The sequence below is a fragment of the Pan paniscus genome, chromosome 23 (assembly GCF_029289425.2).
Source record: "Pan paniscus chromosome 23, NHGRI_mPanPan1-v2.0_pri, whole genome shotgun sequence".
Lineage (NCBI taxonomy): Eukaryota > Metazoa > Chordata > Mammalia > Primates > Hominidae > Pan > Pan paniscus.
Window position 1 is genome coordinate 43,687,152 of NC_085927.1, and position 20,609 is coordinate 43,707,760.

Genomic DNA, 20,609 nt, shown 5'->3' on the forward strand with positions numbered 1-20,609 from the left:
TTTCACTCTGTGATTTAAATGATGTCTATTAAAATTCAAACTCCCATCCACTTGTCCTTGGGGGCTATGTTCCCCCAACCATCAACATTTGCCCTATAAAAAGTCCTTCTGTAATTTTCAAAAGTTTTATCTGTTTAGGCTGTAAGCCAGCCTAGATGACTCCTGATGTCCATTCCTTCTCTTGATTATATGAGTCTATGAGAGAAACAAAATGCAAACTGCATTAAAGGATTAACTGAATTTTTTCGTTATACTGGCTTATAAGAATCCTGCTAGCCACAGAAGTTCGCATGTCTTCTCTCTTGTCCAAGATACCCCATTTTCACTTGTCTCAGGGTTTGTCTCGTCCTTGTCTAAAGCTTGAGCATATCAACTTTGAAATGTCATCTACCAGTTGTTTCTATATCTGCAAGTTCTTGAGTGACTGCAGAGTAAAAGACCTTTTTAGACAAGGACAGGCTCCCTTGCTTACTATCTTGGTGGTCTTGCTCAAACGGTACAACGTCCCTGAGCCTTAGTTTCCTCATCTATAAAATGGGACAAGGATGAAGTTGTTTGGGGGAATAAATGAGATAATATGTGTAAAATTCCTAGCCCAGCACCAGGCCAAAAGGTGGAAACTCACAGTCTAAATGAGCCAGACAGAGTCAACCACTGCTATACGCAGATACCAGAAGCTCTTCCCTCTCAATTCTGTTCTATGTAAACGACAGTGCAGGGATGACACAAGGATCAACAAGGAAGGATGGAGATCGTGACAAAATGGATCATCCGAGCACTGTGCACATGGACAGCCAGTACTCAGCTCCAGCCAGTAGCTACTATGATGAAATGAGGGTCTGGTTTTGCAGATCTTTTCATTTTTTTTAGGGAAAGCCAAAAATCATGACTTCTTATGTGCAATCTCCCAATGTTTAACCATTAGCAACAAATTCAAAAATGGTAAAAGCAGTAGGCGGGCCAAACCCAACACAAGTGCAAGCCAGATGCAGCCAATCTTGGTTTAACATGTGATAAATAGAAACGATTGCTACAGTTTCCATTATTGTTATAGTTTAAATAGTACATTTCCTTCTTGTGTTTCTATATCTTCCACAATACAATAATAAAAGGTTTTTTTTCCATTTCCAGGAATAAGGATTTTTATGAAAATGCATGTTTGTTGGATAACACAAAGGAGAATATTATCTAATGTGGCTTGGGGTCAATATCAAGCAGTAATATTGTTTTACTATTAATTAGAGCTGTGTCATTGCAAGAGCTGGTAAGAATACTGGTCTTGTTTCCAACTGATGAAAACACTCATACAGATTAGGGTTTTTATGAGTAAATTTCAGATCTTGAAATCAGTGCTGTGATCCACTCTCATAGGGTGAATATCTGTCCAAATGGTATATCAGAAAGGAAAAAAGCCAATGTCGTTACATAGAAGTGTTAAACAATGATCTCTAAAGAAAAGTTTCATTCTTAAAAAGCATTTGAACTTCAAAGCCCAACAATGACATAGATTCATGTATCCCAAAGGTTAAGAAAATTCCTCTCATCTAAAAACAATGCAAAACCTACAAAATCACTTCAAATTCTGCTACCATCAAGATTTGCATAGTTTTTTGAAAACTAAAATAACATATTCAGAAAAATGAACAAGTCCTAAGTGAAATACTTGGTGAATTATCATAAAGTGAGCCCAGCTATATAGTCATCACACAGGTTAAAATTAAAATTAAGGCTGGGCGTGGTGGCTCACACCTGTAATCCTGGCACTTTGGGAGGCCGAGGAGGGCAGATCACCTTGAGGTCAGGAGTTCGAGACCAGCCTGGCCAACATGGCGAAACCCCATCTCTACTAAAAATACAAAAATTAGCTGGGTGTGGTAGCACACGCCTGTAATCCCAGCTACTTGGGAGGCTGAGGCAGGAGAATCGCTTGAACCTGGGGATGGAGCAGAGGTTGCAGTGAGCAAAGATTGTGCCACTGCACTCCAGCCTGGGCGACAGATTGAGACTCCGTCTCAAAAAACAAAACAAAAACAAACAAACAAACAAACAAAAATTGGAATTAAATTATTAGCAGCATCCCAAAGTCTTCCTTGGGCCCTGCCCCAGTCTCTGTTCTACCCTCCCTACCAGAGTTAACCACCATCTGGATTGGTAAGAGCCTACATTAATTTTTGCCTGTTTTTGAACTTGGTATAATTGGAATCCTATAGTATGTATTATTTTGTGTATGTCTTCTTTTGCTCAATACTGAGAGTAATTTCATTTTCATCACTCTATAGTACCTCACTATATAAACGTGCCACTATTCTTTTTTTTTTTTTTAAGACAGAGTCTTGCTCTGTTGCCCAGTCTGGAGTGCAGTGGCATGATCTTGGCTCACTGGAACATTCGCCTCCAGGGTTCAAGCGATCCTCCTACCTCAGCCTCCTTAGTAGGTGGGGCTACAGGCATGCTAATTACTACCTAATTACTACCAAGCCCAGCTATTTTGTATTTTTAGTAGAGATGGGGGTTCGCCACGTTGGCCAGGCTGGTCTTGAGCTCCTGGCCTCAAGTAATCTGCCTGCCTTGGCCTCCCAAAGTGCTGGGATTACAGGCGTGAGCCACCACACCCAGCCCCACTATTCTCATTTTAGTGTTCATGAACATTTCATAGTTTCCTGTCTGGTGCTATTATAAATAACGCTGATGTGAGCACTCTAGTACTAGTCTTTTGTTTCCACCTACATGCATTTCTCTTGGGTGTATTGCTAGGGGTAGAGCTAAGGGATCATGGGGTATGCTTGGCTTTGCTTGGTAATACTTTGGGTAAGTTTTCCAAAGTAGTTATATAAATGGCTATCTTTTACTTAAAATTAAGAGACCTATTCAAACATCAAAAGGACCCTCTGAATAAAATCCTCCCTCCTTTTGTTAAATTGGTATCCAAAATAAAAAAATAAAATAAAATAAAATTGACTTAAAACCAGGAAACCTGCAACAAAGAGCAGACATTCTGAACTTATCTTTTCAGAAAACCTTAACGCATCATCAGTTACTGATTAAACACCTATCATAGATGAAGTATTATGGTCTTAAATCATTCAGACAATTCAGACCAATACATCTAAATACAGTGCCTTTCTCATGAGCTGTAAATGAAATGTTGGATACATATATGTCAAATTCAAATGCAAGAACCCAAAACTCCAAGGGAAGGATGAGATGTCCATATGAAAAGTGCATGGCACACCATCTCTGCTCTATCCATAAAGGACAAGAAGAGGATGGAGAGGATGTGGGAGCATGGGACTGTGGGAAAGTGGCATGGAAGGCGGAAAAATGACCCCCCAAAAGATGTCCACATCCTAATCCCCATGGCCAATGAATATGTCATTTTCCATGGCCAAAAGGGCTTCGCCAGTACCATTAAATTAAGGATTTTCAGACAGGGTTGTTATCTTGGATTTTCCGGGTAGGCTCAATATAATTACAAGGGTCCGGCCAGGTGGGGCAGCTCATGCCTGTAATCCCAGCACTTTGGGAGGCCAAGGCGGGTGGATCACGAGGTCAGGAGATTGAGACTATCCTGGCCAACATGATGAAACCCCGTCTCTACTAAAAATACAAAAATTACCTGGGTGTGGTGGCACGTGCCTGTAATCCCAGCTACTCAGGAGGCTGAGGCAGGAGAATCATTTGAACCAGGGAGTCGGAGGTTGCAGTGAACTGAGATCACACCACGGCACTCTAGCCTGGTGATAGAGCGAGACTCCATCACAAAAAAATAGTAATAATAATAATAGTAATAATAATAATGGTCCTAATAAGAGGGGGGTAGGAGAGTCACAGTCAGAGAAGGAGATATAACAACAGAAGTAGAGGTTAGCATCACAGAGAAAGATTTGAAGATGCCACACTGCTGGCCTTGGGGATGGAGGAAGGCATCACAAGCCAAGGAAAGCGGGCAGCCTCAAGAAGCTTAAAAAGACCAGGAGATGGATTCTTCACTGGAGCCTACAGAAGGAACCAGCCTTGCCAACACCTTGACTTTAGCCCAGTGAGAATGATTTTGAGCTTCTGACCTCTGGAACTGTAAGATAATAAATGTATGGTTTTTTTTAAGCCACTAAGTTTGTGGTGGTTTGTTACAGCAGCCACAGGAAACTCATACAAGTTGCATGTTGGGACTCATGGCAACCACATTTCTTGATTCCTGGTCCAGGCCTCTTGCCATGACCTCTTAAAGGAGATGCAACCAATGGATGCAGCAGGGTTATTTTTTCCACCCTAGCAGGATAGCCAATATTATTTTAAGACCAAAGGCTATGTATAAGAAAAGTAGAGGTCAGGTCAGGTGCAGTGGCTCATACCTGTAATCCCAGTACTTTGGGAGGCCAAGGTGGGCGGGTCACCTGAGGTCAGGAGTTCAAGACCAGCCTGGCCAACATGGTGAAACCCCATCTCTACCAAAAACACAAAGATTAGCCAGGTGTGGTGGTGGGCACCTGCAATCCCAGCTACTCAGGAGGCTGAGACAGGAGAATTGCTTGAACCTGGGAGGCGGAGGTTGCAATGAGCTGAGATCGCGCCACTGCACTCCATCCTGGGCAATAGAGCAAGACTCCATCTTAAAAAAAAGTAAAAGGAAAGTAGAGGTCATCTTTGTAACCATCTCACAAGCAAATAATTGGGATAGACTTTACTGCCCTCTCAGATGCCAAGAACTTAAAGAGACTCTTAACAGTCCCAAGGTAAGAACTACAGACACATGCACTGGGCATTCTTTGGGATGCATGTGTCACCTGGGCACTATTCAGAGCAGCCCACTTGCATGCTCACATTTTCATTCATTGCAAGATTTTGCTCAAGCTCAGCACTAACACTTATTAAACATTGGCTGAAAAAGGTCTTTTTTTTTTTTGAGACGGAGTCTTGCTCTGTCACGCAGGCTCGAGTGCAGGGCACCATCTCGGCTCACTGCAAGCTCCGCCCCCTAGGTTCATGCCATTCACCTGCCCCAGCCTCCCAAGTAGCTGGGACTACAGGCGCCCACCACCACGCTCGGCTAATTTTTTTGTATTTTTAGTAGAGACGGGGTTTCACTGTATTCGCCAGGATGGTCTCGATCTCCTGACCTCGTGATCTGCCCGCCTCGGCCTCCCAAAGTGCTGGGATTACAGGCATGAGCCACCGTGCCCGGCCAGCTCTTCATTTTTGATCCATTTTTTTAAAAACACAACTTTTGTATTATAAGTCCCATTTCATTTTGCATTCGGCATCCTATGTTCTTATACTCCATAATATCCTTACTAAATGATACATTTGGACCACTGGCAGGACAGCAAAAATAGGCTTTCCTGCTAAAGCTGCTGCATAGCCTAGACTTGGGGGATACTGAAAGCTCCAGCAGATTATTCACCAATACCTTGTACAATCTGACTTCCCAGACCTTCCAGCACACTCTCTGGGCTGAGGGGTTGAGGGATGGGGGAGCAGACACAGGGCTGGGGAATCAGTCATGTCTGGAGAAACCATCCTTGGATAAAATGCACCACCCCCATCTCGCCTATTCCACCACACAAGTGCCCTGGGATTCCCCCATAATAATAATGCAAAGAAAAAGCTTTAACTTACAATTCTTTCACTCTCACTGCCAGTCTTCAAAATAGCCCAGTATCGGAACCGTATTTCTTTCTGTTGAAATTTACTGTGACAACACTAAAAAACATTCATTTCAGAGGGGGTTCACGTTGATAAAAACGGAACCAACAGGGAACTCAGGCTTTAGGAATGACAAAACAGGGGTGCAGGCTGACATCAGTTCAGAAGTGAAGATCCTCTGCCTTTTCATGACACTGGTTTTAAGTGTTCAGGACTTCACATCCTCTGAAGACATTTGCTTTTAAATAACACCCACATTGTCCCGGCCTGCCTCCCTGACAATGGGAAACCTTTGCACCGAGCTGGTTATGAATTATCAGAGGGCAGCATGTGTGAAGAGTTTTCTGAATGGCTGAAAAGCACCCTTTTTCCACATGCTGATAAGTCTCTAATAGCCGAACACATCTCCTTGATGGACAGAAAAGAAGAACCACATCCCACAATAAAACCCACTGGGCTTTGAGAAAAGGTGATTCTGATAGAAAATAACAGGCATGCTCTAAATTCAAATGGGGCTGCAGTTGAGCAGATTCACTCCAGTCCCGGAATTAACATCACGACCAAATGAAAGGAGCCACGTCCTCAGGTCTCAAAAATCACAGATGCTCACAGCACCAAGAGCCCTTCCCTACCAGTGGTTCCTGTGTCCCTCAATACCACAGTCCTTCCCAGGGAACATTCACTAAGGACACATTAGGAGTGAGTGCTCAGTTAGACACTGGGAGTGTAACGACGAATAAAACACTTCCTTCTCTCAAGAAACTCATAGGTAAGTGGTTAGAAAGACATCAAACAAGCAAAATATCTCTTGATGACTGCTGGTCATAGAAGTTTCCACATGGGATCTGGCATTAGGGGAAAATGACATTGAATATGGGCATTGAAGGTGTTGGCTGGGAGGGAGGGTTACAGAAAAAAGAACTGAATAGTGGGCAGTAAGACCGCAAGAGTGAAAATTAAGAATCAGAGAAATAGTTTCCTCAGGTAGTTCAACAGGGTATTATACCCTGAAGACAGACAGTATAGGTTGGGGAAAAAACAATTGTGGAAGACTCCAGAGTCATGGTAAGGAGTCCACAGTGGATCCAGGAGGCAATGATGAGACCTGTCAGTACTCAAAGTCGGAGGAGGGCACATGTGTTCGTTCACTCATTCACTGAACAAACATTTGGGGACCAAATCTTCTCCCGGCACTGCAGTAGGTGCTAGAGGTGGAAGGGCGAGCTAAAGAGACCCGCTTTCTCCATTCCCAAAGCTTGTAAATCTGCTGTGAAAACAAAAGATTATAAAAACAAGAAAAATAAAGAGCCCTGAGTATTAAGGGTACATACAAGGAGTTAGGTAAATAGGGAGCCAAGGAAGCCTGCTAGTTAAGGGTCAGGAGCAATTAATTGTGGAAGGATCTAGGCAGCCAGACAAAGAGGAAGGAAGCAAGAGCAATAGAGGGTGTCAGGGAGAAGAAAGAACAGGTGGGAAGAGCAGAGCCCACAGAGGGCGATGTATGCCAGTTCTTAAAGGAATCTGGCGTGGCTGGGTAGAGGATGCCAGATGATGGGAGGCAGGATGGTGGGGATTAGGGGATGGGCCAGAGGGGCTGACAAGGAGCAGAGCGGTGCTCTGATTTAGCCCTGAGGAGTCTGAAGAACGAAGGAGACCTGCAAGAAAGTGGGCTGTTGTGCTTAGTCCTGATCACAAACGAGGAGTGGCAGAGCCAGGGCGACAGCAGTGGTGAAAGATGGGAAACAACTGACGCAGCTACAAGGCCGAGCTTAGACTCAACAGGAGGTGGCAACCGAGACACGGAGTGAATGAAGGGAGACAAGGATTACTCCCAAGTTTAGGGCCTGAACGGCGTAGAGCTGGGAATGCTGACTGAGATGTTAGAGAAAGAAAGGTGGACTGGGAAAGAAATAAAGCAAGGAGTTGGGTTTAAGAACTAAGGGGTTAACGCACTAACAAAAACACCACCTGATGAGCGTCCTTCACCAGAGGTCACTGGGCCTTCAAAAGGTGTCTCAAGGAATGGGAATCTCATCTCTTTCCCAGATGGTGAACTCCATGCCTGACAACTGAGTCGCTGAAACAGGTGTTCTTTCTTACAGGGAGACAATGCCTGCCTCCCCATAACATTTATGCATTGATCCTGCTTCCATGCTCAGGAGCAAATCACAGTAAGCCTAAGCCGACTCCCTCTTAGTGTCATAATTCCCCTTAATCGGGGAAGATTCTGGTCATTTTCAGTTCACTTACATCAGATGTTAGAATCAGAAGCTTGTAGGTAGAATGTCGGCACCCTGCTAAGTGCACTCCACAACTTCATTTCACGTCGGAAGAAATGAAGGCCTAGCATGAAGAGCAAATGTGCCCCAGATTACCCAGCTCCTCTGGCTGAGCTGATTTGAGATCCTGAGACAGCTGACCCCCTCCAGGGCTCTCTCAATGTATCATGCTGCGGCGTGTAATCCAACTCCAAAACCCTATGCTGAGAGCAGCCACATCTCGGAGGGAGTTCTTGGCTCTGCTCTCAGGAGATCCATTGATATTAAACAGAGTCAAAAAATAAATAAACCCACATAAAGTATGAATAGTATTTCCATGAATACAGGCAGCAACTCTGCCCCTTATTTATGGTTTCACCTGCCACAAAACCAAAAATTCAAGGGTGTCAATAAATGGATTGTAACGTTGTTGTGATGTTTAATTACAAAGAAAATAATGTCTCTGCGGGCCCTTTGGGAAATGCACTGTTGTCTGCGGCAACTGGCAGGGAGCTTCATGGAGGCATTGCCTTTGTGTTCTGATAAATACTCAGACTTTCCCAGAGCCTCAGGATCTCTGGGTCAGGCAGGGTCAGATGGGTCACCTTGTGTAACTGCCCGTCTCGCTCAGCTCCCTCCCACGATACTGGACTTGTGTTTCTGCATCTTTCATGCCAGGTATTTCACTACCTCCTGGGCAGCTCATTCCAGCTCTGGTCAGCATGATCCTCATTATGAGGAGCTTGACATCTGGCTCCTTGCCACGTCCCTCCATAGGTTTGGGGCCACCAGAGCAATCCCAATCTTTCTTTCAGGCGACAGCCCTTTGTCTGTTTGCTGAAGCTGAGCATGTACACCCTGAGCCTCTGCTTCTCCAAGGTAAACATCCTCAATTCTTCCCACCATTTCTTACATAACCAGATTTGAACAGGCACTGTCACTCACCTGGATTTTCCTAAGCACGCTGCCTCATCTAGATTGTCCTTACAGCATACAGTCCACAAATACAAATGCGGCAGCCCGAATGCACACTAACTGACACTCAGTAACAGAAATCTGTTGCCTTTGTCATCCTAGCTAAAATACTGCGTTAACATGCCCACATCACCCAGCCCCTACTAAATGCAGCTCGTGATTTGGTCCCAAGTGTGGGGTTAATTCTAAAGGATCATGTTGATAGATACAGCACCTACACCTAGTCTGTCATGTTGCCTCAAAGTATTTTCATGATCTTTCCAGTTTCCCATAATCTATCTGCCAGTCTGGTGAAATTGCTCAAAGTTAGTGATCACAGTCACTCCACCGGCCACGATGGTTCTAAGCTGCCTTCAAATTGACCATCAACACATCTAACCATAAACACAGACAGTTATGAATTCTCCATAATCCAGATCAACTTCTAATCTTTTCTCTTTGGGAAACCATGCCATTTGCCTTTGGTGGCCATCCCAGTCACCCAATCTCACCCAACGTGTTTTAAGCAACTCTCCATCATCCTGTGACCAGAAATAGGCACAGGGCTTAAAGTTAACAAAAAAGTACCAGCCTCCCTCGCTACCCTCCCATAACCGCAGTGACTGGTTTCAGGAGGAGTTACCACAGGCAATTCAATCAGAGGCAATATTAGCGAATTAGCAAAAGGAAAAAATCCTCTTTCTACTGGGGTTGGTGAGGACAGGATGCAAGCCTGAAACTTCCTCTATGTAGATAAAGTCACCCTGAGAAAAACCAAGGCAGAGAAAAATAGAACAAAGGGATAGAGGGAGACCTAGCTATAAGTCCCTGGATCCAACTCTGCCTGAAGCCTGCCCTACCTCTGAACTTACAAATCCTATTAACTATCAAATTCCCTTTTCACCAAAAATCAATTGGGGTTGGCTTTCTGCCAAAGAGTGCAAATCAAAATTCTACAACTTTCCTCACCCAGATTGTGTGACACCCTGTCAAATCCCTGACCAAAGTTCAATCACTCATTGAGGCCCCGATCTATAGCATGGTATTACAGTTAAAAACTCAAGCTCTTGAGTCCAATCTAGGCTCCATCTTGACCACCTCTGGGACCATGGGCAGATCACTGAAGCTTATCTGCCTCATCCCCCCCATCTGTAAAATAGGTGTATTAAACGCACCTGGCACAAAGAATCATTGTGAAGAAAGAGTAAACATATGTAGAAGTCCTTATAACAATACCTGGCCTGTAGAAATACTCAAAATACTAGTTGTACTGTCGTCATCACTGTGATGACAAAATCACAGTGTCTGTCATCACTGTCATTGTTATACCATTATTATTATTACCAGCTTAGTTAAAAGTCGATGTTCTACTTATTAAACCTATACTAGCACGGGTGGTACCTCTAACTTCTTTTATAAAAAGGGCTTTTCCATGATCTCTGGGAGAATGTTTCCTTACATCAAGACCAACATCACCTCCCCTTCCTCTCTCTAGTCTCTTTTCCGAAAACTTCCCATCCACTGCCATGGCATAATTGGCTCTATCTACCTGCTTAGATGAAGGTTCTGACTGCTCCAGGGATGCACCTGAAGGGTGGGAACAGGGACAGGGGTGTGTCACCCGGCCTCGGCACTGGGCTGAGCATCCTGAGCCCTCCCTGCTAGACAGGCACACAGTTTCACCTTGTTTATATTCAGTCTAGCTAACTCAAGGCAAATCTCAGAAAGTGAAGTGGAGATCCTAATTAAAAGGTAGCCTTGAGCTGCCAATAAAATTATGCATAAAGGAAACGTTTAAAAACACAGTTGTGACTTCCTTGAGACAGATTTTCATTTGAGATCTTCCTTCTGAAATTCAAGTGTGGGGGTAAATAAAAATAAAGTCAGCTCTTCACCACTGCCGTTCCCTCTCTCTCTGAAGCCTAGAAAACCATCTTCACAGGCAAAACATTGCACTGTATTTGAAACGGCTGGCTAGAAAAATGGTGAGTCTTGCTGTTCCCACTGATTTCTGGAAAGTAGCAGGGATCATCATTTGTTTTTATTTGTTTGGGGAGAGCAAATCCTTTGTTGCCTCCCTGCGCTGGGCCACTCATGTAACTGATCATCTTTCATCCCCGGCCCAGGTCTGACAGCTCCAACAAACCTCTCCCACAGCACCCTGCCTTCCTCCATCACAACGCGCATCGCAACGTGCCGCGATCATTTCTTAGCCTATCTGTCTCCTCCACTATCCTGTGAATCTCCAGATCTGTTATCTCCATATTCTCAGCACCAAGTTTAGTGCAGGCATCCAATAATAACAACAACACAGCCAGGCGCAGTGGCTCACGCTTGTAATCCCAGCACTTTTGGAGGCCAAGGTGGGCAGATCACAAGGTCAAGAGATCGAGACCATCCTGGCCAACATGGTGAAACCCCATCTCTACGAAAAATAGAAGAATTAGCAGAGTGTGGTGGCGGGCGCCTGTAGTCCTAGCTACTTGGGAGGTTGAGGCAGGAGAATCACTTGAACCCGGGAGGCAGGGGTTGCAGTGAGCCACAATCGCGCCACTGCACTCCAGCCTGGTAACAGAGCGAGACTCCGTCTCAAAACCAAACCAAAACAAAACAAAAAAACCAGACAAACAAACAAAAAACACCACCACCACCACCACCACCACCACCACCACCACGACCACCACCACCACGATGTTGAATGGGTGAATAAATGAATGAAAAGATGGACCAACTCTTGAAACATATGGCTCCATGAATAGCTCAGTAATTTCTCCAGGGTCCAACCTTTTCTCCCATTATCGACAAAGTAATTGACTTGATTTGACATTTCTGTACCCACCACACTCCCACTGCATCAAGGTATGCCTTATTTTGCTTGTTTTTCCCTTTTTCTCCTCACACTGTTGACTGCTGCCAACTACCTGTGTGATTCTAGACAAGTCACTTCCCATGACTGGAAATACATATTCCTATTAGATGGCTTTGAGTTTCTTTTCTAGGGTTCTATGACAGCTAATGTTCCCTTTCTTCCCTCCTTCCCTCTCACTTTGGCTTCCATTCTTACCTTCGAAGCTCCCAGAAAACAGGTAAATCCAGGTGATGGCTGGGATGCAGAGAAGACTCAACGAGGCAGCCAAGAATTTCCGTCTCCCCCTGCAGATTCCCAGCATCCTCTCAGAAGTGGCAATCCCTAATCCCAGCGCCGTTTCTCTGTCCGGAGCATGAAGTCCTCGGCCTCCCTCATAATACTCTCTGAAAGGAAGAGCAAAGCGGAAGGCCTGAGTTCTTAGCACTGGAGATGGGTGTAAGTTATGGAAGAGAAATATCTCATAGATCCTGAAAGGGGTTCAACTAATCTAGGCTTCCTGCTAACCTTTCATCCCAAGAGATGATGCTGCCGTCTCGCAGTCTTCAAAACTGAGACAATAAATAAATAAGTAAATAACAAAAACTGTAAGCTCTCTCTCTCACACACACACAAACACGCACACACACATACACACGCACAATTTATAGTATAGGTTAACTTCGAGACCTGAACTAACATACTTAAAGGAGCATTTAGTTAGCACCTGTTATGTACCACGTATGAACCATGTGCTGTGTTTCAAAAGAAGACTAGAATAGGCTGGGCGCAGTGGCTCACGCCTGTAATCTCAGCATTTTGGGAGGCCGAGACGAGTGGATAACTTGAGATCAGGAGTTCAAGACCAGCTGGCCAACATGGTGAAACCCCGTCTGTACTAAAAGCACAAAAATTAACAGGGTATGGTGGCACGCCTGCAATCCCAGCTACATGGGAGGCTGAGGCACGAGAATAACTTGAACCTGGGAGGCGGAGGTTGCAGTGAGCTGAGATGGCGCCACTGCACTCCAGCCTGGGAGACAGAGCGAGATTCTATCTCAAAAAAAAAAAAAAAAGACTAGACCAGAGGATGGATTCAAATAGTGTAGTCTAATGAAAGAGACCAACAGAAAAGATCTATAACAACCCCAAGCTGAGATGTGCATGGACCACTCTGGAAGGGCAGATAAAGGTGCTGACTGCCCTGTGTGTGGTCAGGATGGCAGAACAGTTCCAGCATTCTGGGCAGAGGAGACTGAGAAAGGCAATGGTATCGACTAAAGAGCACATGCCAAGGCAAGGAGATGGGAGAGGCCACCACCTCCATCTGCATGGGACTGTACCCTAGTCACAACTGAAAGCCTAAACACACTCACTAGGGACTGTCTTCATAGCTTCCACCCTCAATATGGAAGAAGAGGTCCAGAGAATCACAGAAACCATTAAAACATGCAGAGAAGGGAATAAGAACAAACGGACAGCCTGGGGAGGGCATATCCTCAGACCACGGCAGAAGACTGGCCGTGATGTGTCAACGGAAGAGGGAGCAGGTTGGTGCAGACAAAGTGGATGGCCCATGATCTTTCACCTGATTATTTGACCAGGGAATCATGAAACCTACAAAGGAGTTAAAAAACCAATGGACCCTAAGACCTCATCTCTACCCACCTCCTGACATAGGTGTCACGCTGACTATAAGTGGAAAGAAAGATAAACCCACATGGTGCTTCCCTAACAGAGCGGAACTCACCCATTGCACACAGCTATAAAAAGCTTCAGATTCCCAAGGAACAGATGTCTATAAAACAGCTGGCTTGGTTCTCCCCTTCCATATTCCCAAATGCATCCTTCCCTCTTGGGTAACCCTTATACCGCCATGACAGTGGTCTGGTTGGACTGACTCCTTTCCCCACCAGCCTTAGCATTTCCAGAAGACAGATACCCACCCCATCAGATCCACCTTGCATTCTTTAAAACTTAGCATATTGCCTGTCAGCTGCAGGTGCCTGATAACTGTCTGTTAAATGAATACATGGAATCAGATTCTATCCAAAGGCCACCCTCTCAAGCTTCAGGAGTTTATGTTCAGTGAGTTGCCAATAATAAACACCTAATGGAGCCGATCACAACTGTCAATGCTGAGCCTGCTTCTGCAACCAATCTGACATGATTTTCTAAATGGAATTCTTTTGGAACAGATAAAAGACCACGGGGCTAGAGGGTGTAGAGTAGAAAGTAAAACTGAAAAAAGCAAAATCCTTTTGAACAGAGAATGTTGACTTGAAAAAAAGTCCCCTCTAGGGAATGTTCAGTCTAAAGCATGGAAAACAAACCCTACGTACACATTCCACCAGTCACAGAGAATGAGAACCACCAAGACCCGTGAATCTCTTAGGAGAAGGAAGTGCAGAAAAAGAGGGCTGTGCAGTTAGATAGATGTGGGTTCAAGCCCAGATGCTGCACTTGACTGGCTGTGACCTTGACAAGTCCCCTGTCTCTGGATAAGCTTCCTTATTCATCTATAAATTAAGATGATACCCCTTATCTTGGAGGGTTGCTTTGAGGCTCAAATGAGAGAGCCTTTGATGAAGTGCTTATCAAAGATAATTTAAGTACATTTCAGGGGCAATCCTTCCTTCCTGGAGGGCAGAAAAGCAGCCTTAATTAGTTTGCTTTTTTTTTTTTTTTTTTGGAGACAGAGACTCACTCTGTCGCCAGGCTAGAGTATAGTGGTGCGATCTCGGCTCACTGCAACCTCCGCCTCCCATGTTCAAGGGATTCTCCTGCCTCAGCCTCCCGAGTAGCTGGGATTACAGGCACACGCCACCATGTCCAGCTAGTTTTTGTATTTTCAGTAGAGATGGGGTTTCACCATCTTGGCCAAGATGGTCTCAATCTCTCGACCTTGTGATCCACCCACCTCGGCCTCCCAAAGTGCGGGGATTACAGGCGTGAGCCACCGCACCTGGCCCTTAATGAGGTTTTCATCTCTCTCTACTCCCACACTTCCCCCACAGGATTGGGTAGAAAACAGATTCCAACAAATAGGTATTGCCCAATATGCCAGATAGGTGATTTAAACCTGAAGGATCCACCTACTCAATTCTCCTTCCAGAGTTACTGTTCTCCCTAGGGATCTGTGAGGGCCTGGTTCAGGACCCCCCACAGATACCAAAATCCACAGATGGCTCAAGTCCCTCATACAAATGGGCATAGTATTTGCATATAACCTACACCTATCCTCCTATATATTTTACTCAAAATCATCTCTAGATTACTTATAATACCTAATGCAGGCCGGGTATTACAGGTGGCTCATGCCTGTAATCCCAGCACTTTGGGAGGCCGAGGTGGGTGGATAACCTGAGGTCAGGAGTTTGAGACCAGCCTGGCCAACATGACGAAACCCTGTCTCTACTAAAAATACAAGAATTAGCTGGGTGTGGTGGCATGTGCCTGTAATCCCAGCTACTTGGGAGGCTGAGGCAGGAAAATCACTTGAACCTAGGAGGCGGAGGTTACAGTGAGCAAGATTGTGCCACCGCACTCCAGCCTGGGCAACAGAGCAAGACTCCATCTCAAAATGGTAATAATAAATTTTTTAAAAACTTAACCAAAAAATACCGAAGGCAATGTGAATGCTACATAAATAGTTATACCGTATTGTTTAGAGAATGACAAAAAAGTCTGCACGTGTTCAGTACAGTTGCAACCATCCATTTTTTTTCCTGAAGACTTTCAATCACAGTTGGTTGAATCTGTGAATGTGGAACCCTCAGATATGAAGGGCTGACTGTATCACAACATTAAAATCACAATTTTTGTTTTCACAGTTTACTTACAGCAATAAGTCAAGGCAACTAGCAGTAAGTAGCACTTATATGTCAAGCACTTTTCTATATTTTTTTCACATATAGCTTCTTATGTAATTCTCAAAATAACCTATGAGATAAACACTATTTCCAGTCCCCACTGTACAGATGAGAAAATTAAGGCCTAGAGAGATTAATTAACTGGCCAAGGATTATACACTACTAGTAAGAGGCAAAAACACCTCAGGCTCTGCTCTCCCTCAGCAATTGATCCTAAGAACTCTTGCCAGAGGGTGTTTTTCCTTTTACTTTAACCTAAATCCTTCATATTGAATATTATGATTATTTCTTTCTCAGGGTGAAATATATCATAACTGTTAACTCTCATTCCAGAAAAAAATACAATAGAAAGGCAATAAAAAGCTATAGACAAGGGCTGGGTGCAGTGGCTCACACCTGTAATCCCAGCACTTTGGCAGGCTGAGGCGGGCGGATCACCTGAGGTCAGGAGTTCGAAACCCGCCTAGCCAACATAGTGAAACCCGGTCTCTACTAAAAATACAAAAAATTAGCTGGGCATGGTGGTGGGCGCCTGTAATCCCAGCTACTTGGGAGGCTGAGGCAGGAGAATCGTTTGAACCTGGGAGGCAGAGGTTGCAGTGAGCCAAGATCATGCCATTGCACTCCAGCCTGGGCAACAAGAGCAAAACTCCATCTCACACACACACAAAAAAAAGCTATAGACAAATTTAAACTTTTAAAGGAAGGGAGGAGGATAGGAACTGAACTCATTTGGCATTAATAATATTCAAATAACACTGGGAAAAAAACTCTTTAATAAGATACTTACTTTCCTCTTTTCCTCTCTCTATCTGCAGAAGTTAATATCAACACATACAATTTGTAGAAAGTTTTAAAACAGAATCTATGGTGGTTCCCCTTTTATGATAACACGGGCATCTGAAATTAAACCCAGCAGGTAAAAAATATTCCTTCATGAATTTCACTTTTAAATGACACCTCTGTGTACTAAAAACACATTTTTAAGAAAACTCTCAATCTATATCAGAAGTTACTCCAGGAAGTCAACACAGAAATCAACACAAGAAGAACGGAAGGAAGAAACAGGAGGTGGGCTGGAAATTACATCACGAACATGTGCAAATGTTGGCGAATTAACTGGGAAAACCAGCCTCTAATCTGCTGTCTCCCTACTGCTCCCTGGTGTGAGGGAGGCCTCCCCACCTGTTAACCCAGGTGTCTAAGAGTCATCCCTAAACACCTCTCCCTCAACTCCAAGATCCAACTCTTTGGCCAAGCTGGTCAACTCCTCCTCCTAAACACGTACTCCATCTGTCGTCTCCCATCTGTCTTAACCAATGAAATTTACATTTATGAAGAACATTGTATGAACCCAAAAAAATCACCATGATCTGTTTGTTTTTGTTTGAGACACGGTTTCTCTCTTGTGGCACAGGCTGAAGTGCAATGCCGTGATCTTGGCTCACTGCAACCTCCGCCTCCTGGGTTCACGCATTTTCCTGCCTCAGCCTCCCGAATAGCTGGGATTACAGGCGCCAGGCACCACGTCCAGCTATTTTTTTGTATTTTTAGTAGATACAGGGTTTCACCATGTTAGCTAGGCTGGTCTCAAACTCCTGACCTCAGGTGATCCACCTGCCTCGGCCTCCCAAAGTGCTGCGATTACAAGCATGAGCCACCATGCCTGGCTGATCTGTTAAGCTACAAACACAGGATTCAAAGCTAAATGTATTATATAATGTGATCACAAGTATCCTTCAGTCCAAAGCAATAAATTTTATATATGTGTACAAATAACCTATATACCTATATAAGAAAAAAAGGCTTAAATGTTGTAAATTATCTTTTGGTATAGAATATGACTAATTTCAACATATTTATATATATATACTTCCTGAAATTTTATACAAGGAGCCTGCATTGCTTTTACAATTTAAAAGTTATCTAAAAATTGGCCAGGCACAGTGGCTCACACCTGTAATCTCAGCACTTTGGGAGGCCGAGGCAGGTGGATCACCTGACATCAGGCGTTCAAGACCAGCCTGGGCAACATGGTGAAATCCTGTCTCTACTAAAAAATAAAAATAAAAAAAATCAGCTGGACGCGGTGGTGCATGCCTGTAATCCCAGCTACTGGAGAGGCTGAGGCAGGAGAATTGCTTGAACCGGGGAGGCGGAGGTTACAATTAGCTGAGATCTCGCCACTGCACTCCAGCCTGGGCGACACAGCGAGACTCCATCTCATAAATAAATGTTATTTAAAAGTTTTGATCTCTATGTCTTAATTATATTGCTTGCAATTCAAAATACCTCAGCACAGACAGTATAAAATATATATGCATATATATGCATGTATATATATGTGTATATATATATAAGCTTTAATATATATACATATATATTATATATATATAAGCTTTAATTTACAAGCTCAGTGCAGTGAGTTAACATCTCTCGTGTCCTAATTGGGAATACACCCTCCAGGGATGGCTAGTTACCATTTGAGAGACTCCAGTCAGAAGCCTACATTCCAAGCGTGTGCTCCAGCTATCTCTCATCAGCACCAGAGGCTGTCTTTTAATTAGCATCATGGATGTTAGAAATAATTTTTCATGGGTGTTCAAGATGTGTGGATTGTCTAGAAATACTGCACATGAAGAAGGAATAAAAATCTAAGAAAAAAATATATACACACATATACACACAAACACACATATATATGGGGAATAAAATGGCTCAAACCCTTCAGAATTGCTTAGGATCCCAAACTGATCCTAGGTGCATATAACAGTGGGAGGATTTGGACCACTGATTCTAACTAGAAGATTGCCTGAATCCTGCCACTCACACATTGTCACTCGTCTTCAGTGAACCTTTCTTACAAGGTGCTGTCCCAGCACCTAAAGAGAAAGAGCTGGACATCACCAAGGTTTTGTTATAAAACAGGTCCTATAGGCCGGGCGTGGTGGCTGACGCCTGTAATCCCAACACTTTGGGAGGCCGAGGCAGGCGAATCATGAGGTCAGGAGATCGAGACCATCCTGGCTAACACAGTGAAACCCCATCCCAACCAAAAATACAAAAACTTAGCCAGGCGTGGTGGCAGCTGTCTGTAATCCCAGCTACTCAGGAGGCTGAGGCAAGAGAATGGCGTGAACCCAGGAGGCGGAGCTTGCAGTGAGCGGAGATTGTGCCGCCTGGGCGACAGAGCGAGACTCTGTCCCACTCCAAAAAAAAAAAAAACCAGGTCCTATGGCAGATGGACCATTGAAAGATGTTAGCTTTATTATCATTATTTGTATTACTGTCATTATTATTTTCCTACTGCACACCTTTACCCAAGCCACACTCCAATGCACGCGTGCACACGCACACACACACACACAGTCTCCCGCCCTGCCTACTGTATCCTAGATGTCTTTCCTCCTCTCTGGGACGTCAGTAGAATCAAGTCTTCACTGCTTCTATAGGACTGCTCTGTCAAGTCTAGTCCCAGAGGCTCTCCCTTTTTGCTTCTCAACTCCAACAGGAGTCAGCAGCACACTCCTAATCACTTAATTATCTTCTAATCATTTCCTGTGCATTACTTGATCTCTCTTCATTGGACTAAAACCCCTTCTGGGCAAAGGATCTAGGTCTTCCAGGGTTAGTTTTAAGCCTCTCCCTGCGACCAGCATCTAAGACCAAGGAATGTTTACACTAACCCACCTCTACTCAAAGGGTGGTCCTTGAACCAACAGCCATCAGCATCAGCTGATCTTTTCAGATAAGCAGAATCTCAGGCCTCACCCTAGCCCCACTGAATCAGAACTGGCATTTTAACAAGATCTCAGGTGATTCATATATACACGAATGTTTGAGAAGCCTGTACTAAAGCACTTAGTAAATAACTGGTTAATAAACAGAGCTGGCCACCCCTTCTCCTCTCTGCTCCTCACTTCACCAGGGCAGGAATCCGCCAGTGCAGTAGGGCAAACTGTTCACATCCTAGACTTCCTTGATTGCAAATTTGTTACAACAGCTTTCTAAGAGATGAAAGCAGAGTTTCTCAACACGTGCCTTTTTCTAACTAAACAAAAACATCTACGGACTAGGGTCGGCTCTGATGATGTGCCCGACTTTTCATCAAAAACTTCCCCCACAAGTGAATACTGACTGAAGAGCACCAGCACCACTCACTTCATTACACCCACCTTACCAAATGGAAAACTGAGACTAAGAGAGGCTAAAGACACTGACTTAGTGGTTGGAAATCCTGGCACGCAAATTCTCGTATTGTTTCCTTTACGGTCTATCTCCCCTATCAGACCATCAGTGTCACAAGGGCAGGGACTTGTTCATTTTGCCCACTGCTGCCTTGTTCATTACTAGCACAGTATCTAGCATATAGACAAGAAGCTAATCAATAAATATTTATTGAATGGATCAATGACTGTCTCCATCACAGGAGCAGTCTCACTGGATATTCATTATCATACGAACTACTCCAATCACACGATACCCCTCAGCCCACCCTTCCCCTCCAAGCCCATCTATGGAATGCTGTGGAACTTACACTATGAGATCAGAAAACTCCTCTTTATGTTCAACCTCCTTCCTCTCACGTCATTCTGCCTCTTGCTTTTATGTGAAAGTGGAGCTGTCCCCTAAATCACTGCTTCCCCTAAAAGAAAGATCTGTTCCCCTCTTGCAAAGCATGTACCCAACTAAGGGAAAAGAAATGGGCCTCTGTCCTTCTGGCTTCCAGCTGTCTCTCCTGGATCCTCCTGCCACTCTCTCTAATGAAGACCCCTGTTCCACTGTGGCTCACTATCGTCCTCCCTGTCCTTGGCAACTACTGGTCACAGCTCTCATTCTTTTTTTTAAGCCAACAGGTTACAGTAATTTACTTCACATAAGAACAGCGTATTTCAGCCCTACGATTTCCATTTAATATCAACAAAAATAATCTGTATGGAAAACCCAGAAGCAATCATAGAACATAATATGCAAAGTGTGCAAATGTACTTTAAAATGCAAGTTATTCTATAGCATTAGCAAGGTAGAATGTCATAG

The 20,609-nt window shown here is 44.2% G+C and overlaps 1 protein-coding gene across 5 annotated transcripts in view; it reads right to left on the bottom strand.

The window, feature by feature from the left end:
* LARGE1 (LARGE xylosyl- and glucuronyltransferase 1) overlaps positions 1–20,609 on the bottom strand; it is an 852,160-nt gene that overhangs the window by 677,412 nt on the left and 154,139 nt on the right. For all 5 annotated transcript variants that reach the window (XR_010111820.1, XM_003821498.6, XM_003821496.5 and 2 more), the window contains one exon: positions 11,920–12,107. Coding sequence is in view for 4 of the 5 variants with exons in the window: in XM_003821498.6 (XP_003821546.1) it covers positions 11,920–12,025 (106 nt within the window). In the remaining variant the exon portion in view is untranslated. The remainder of the gene's footprint in view (positions 1–11,919; positions 12,108–20,609) is intronic.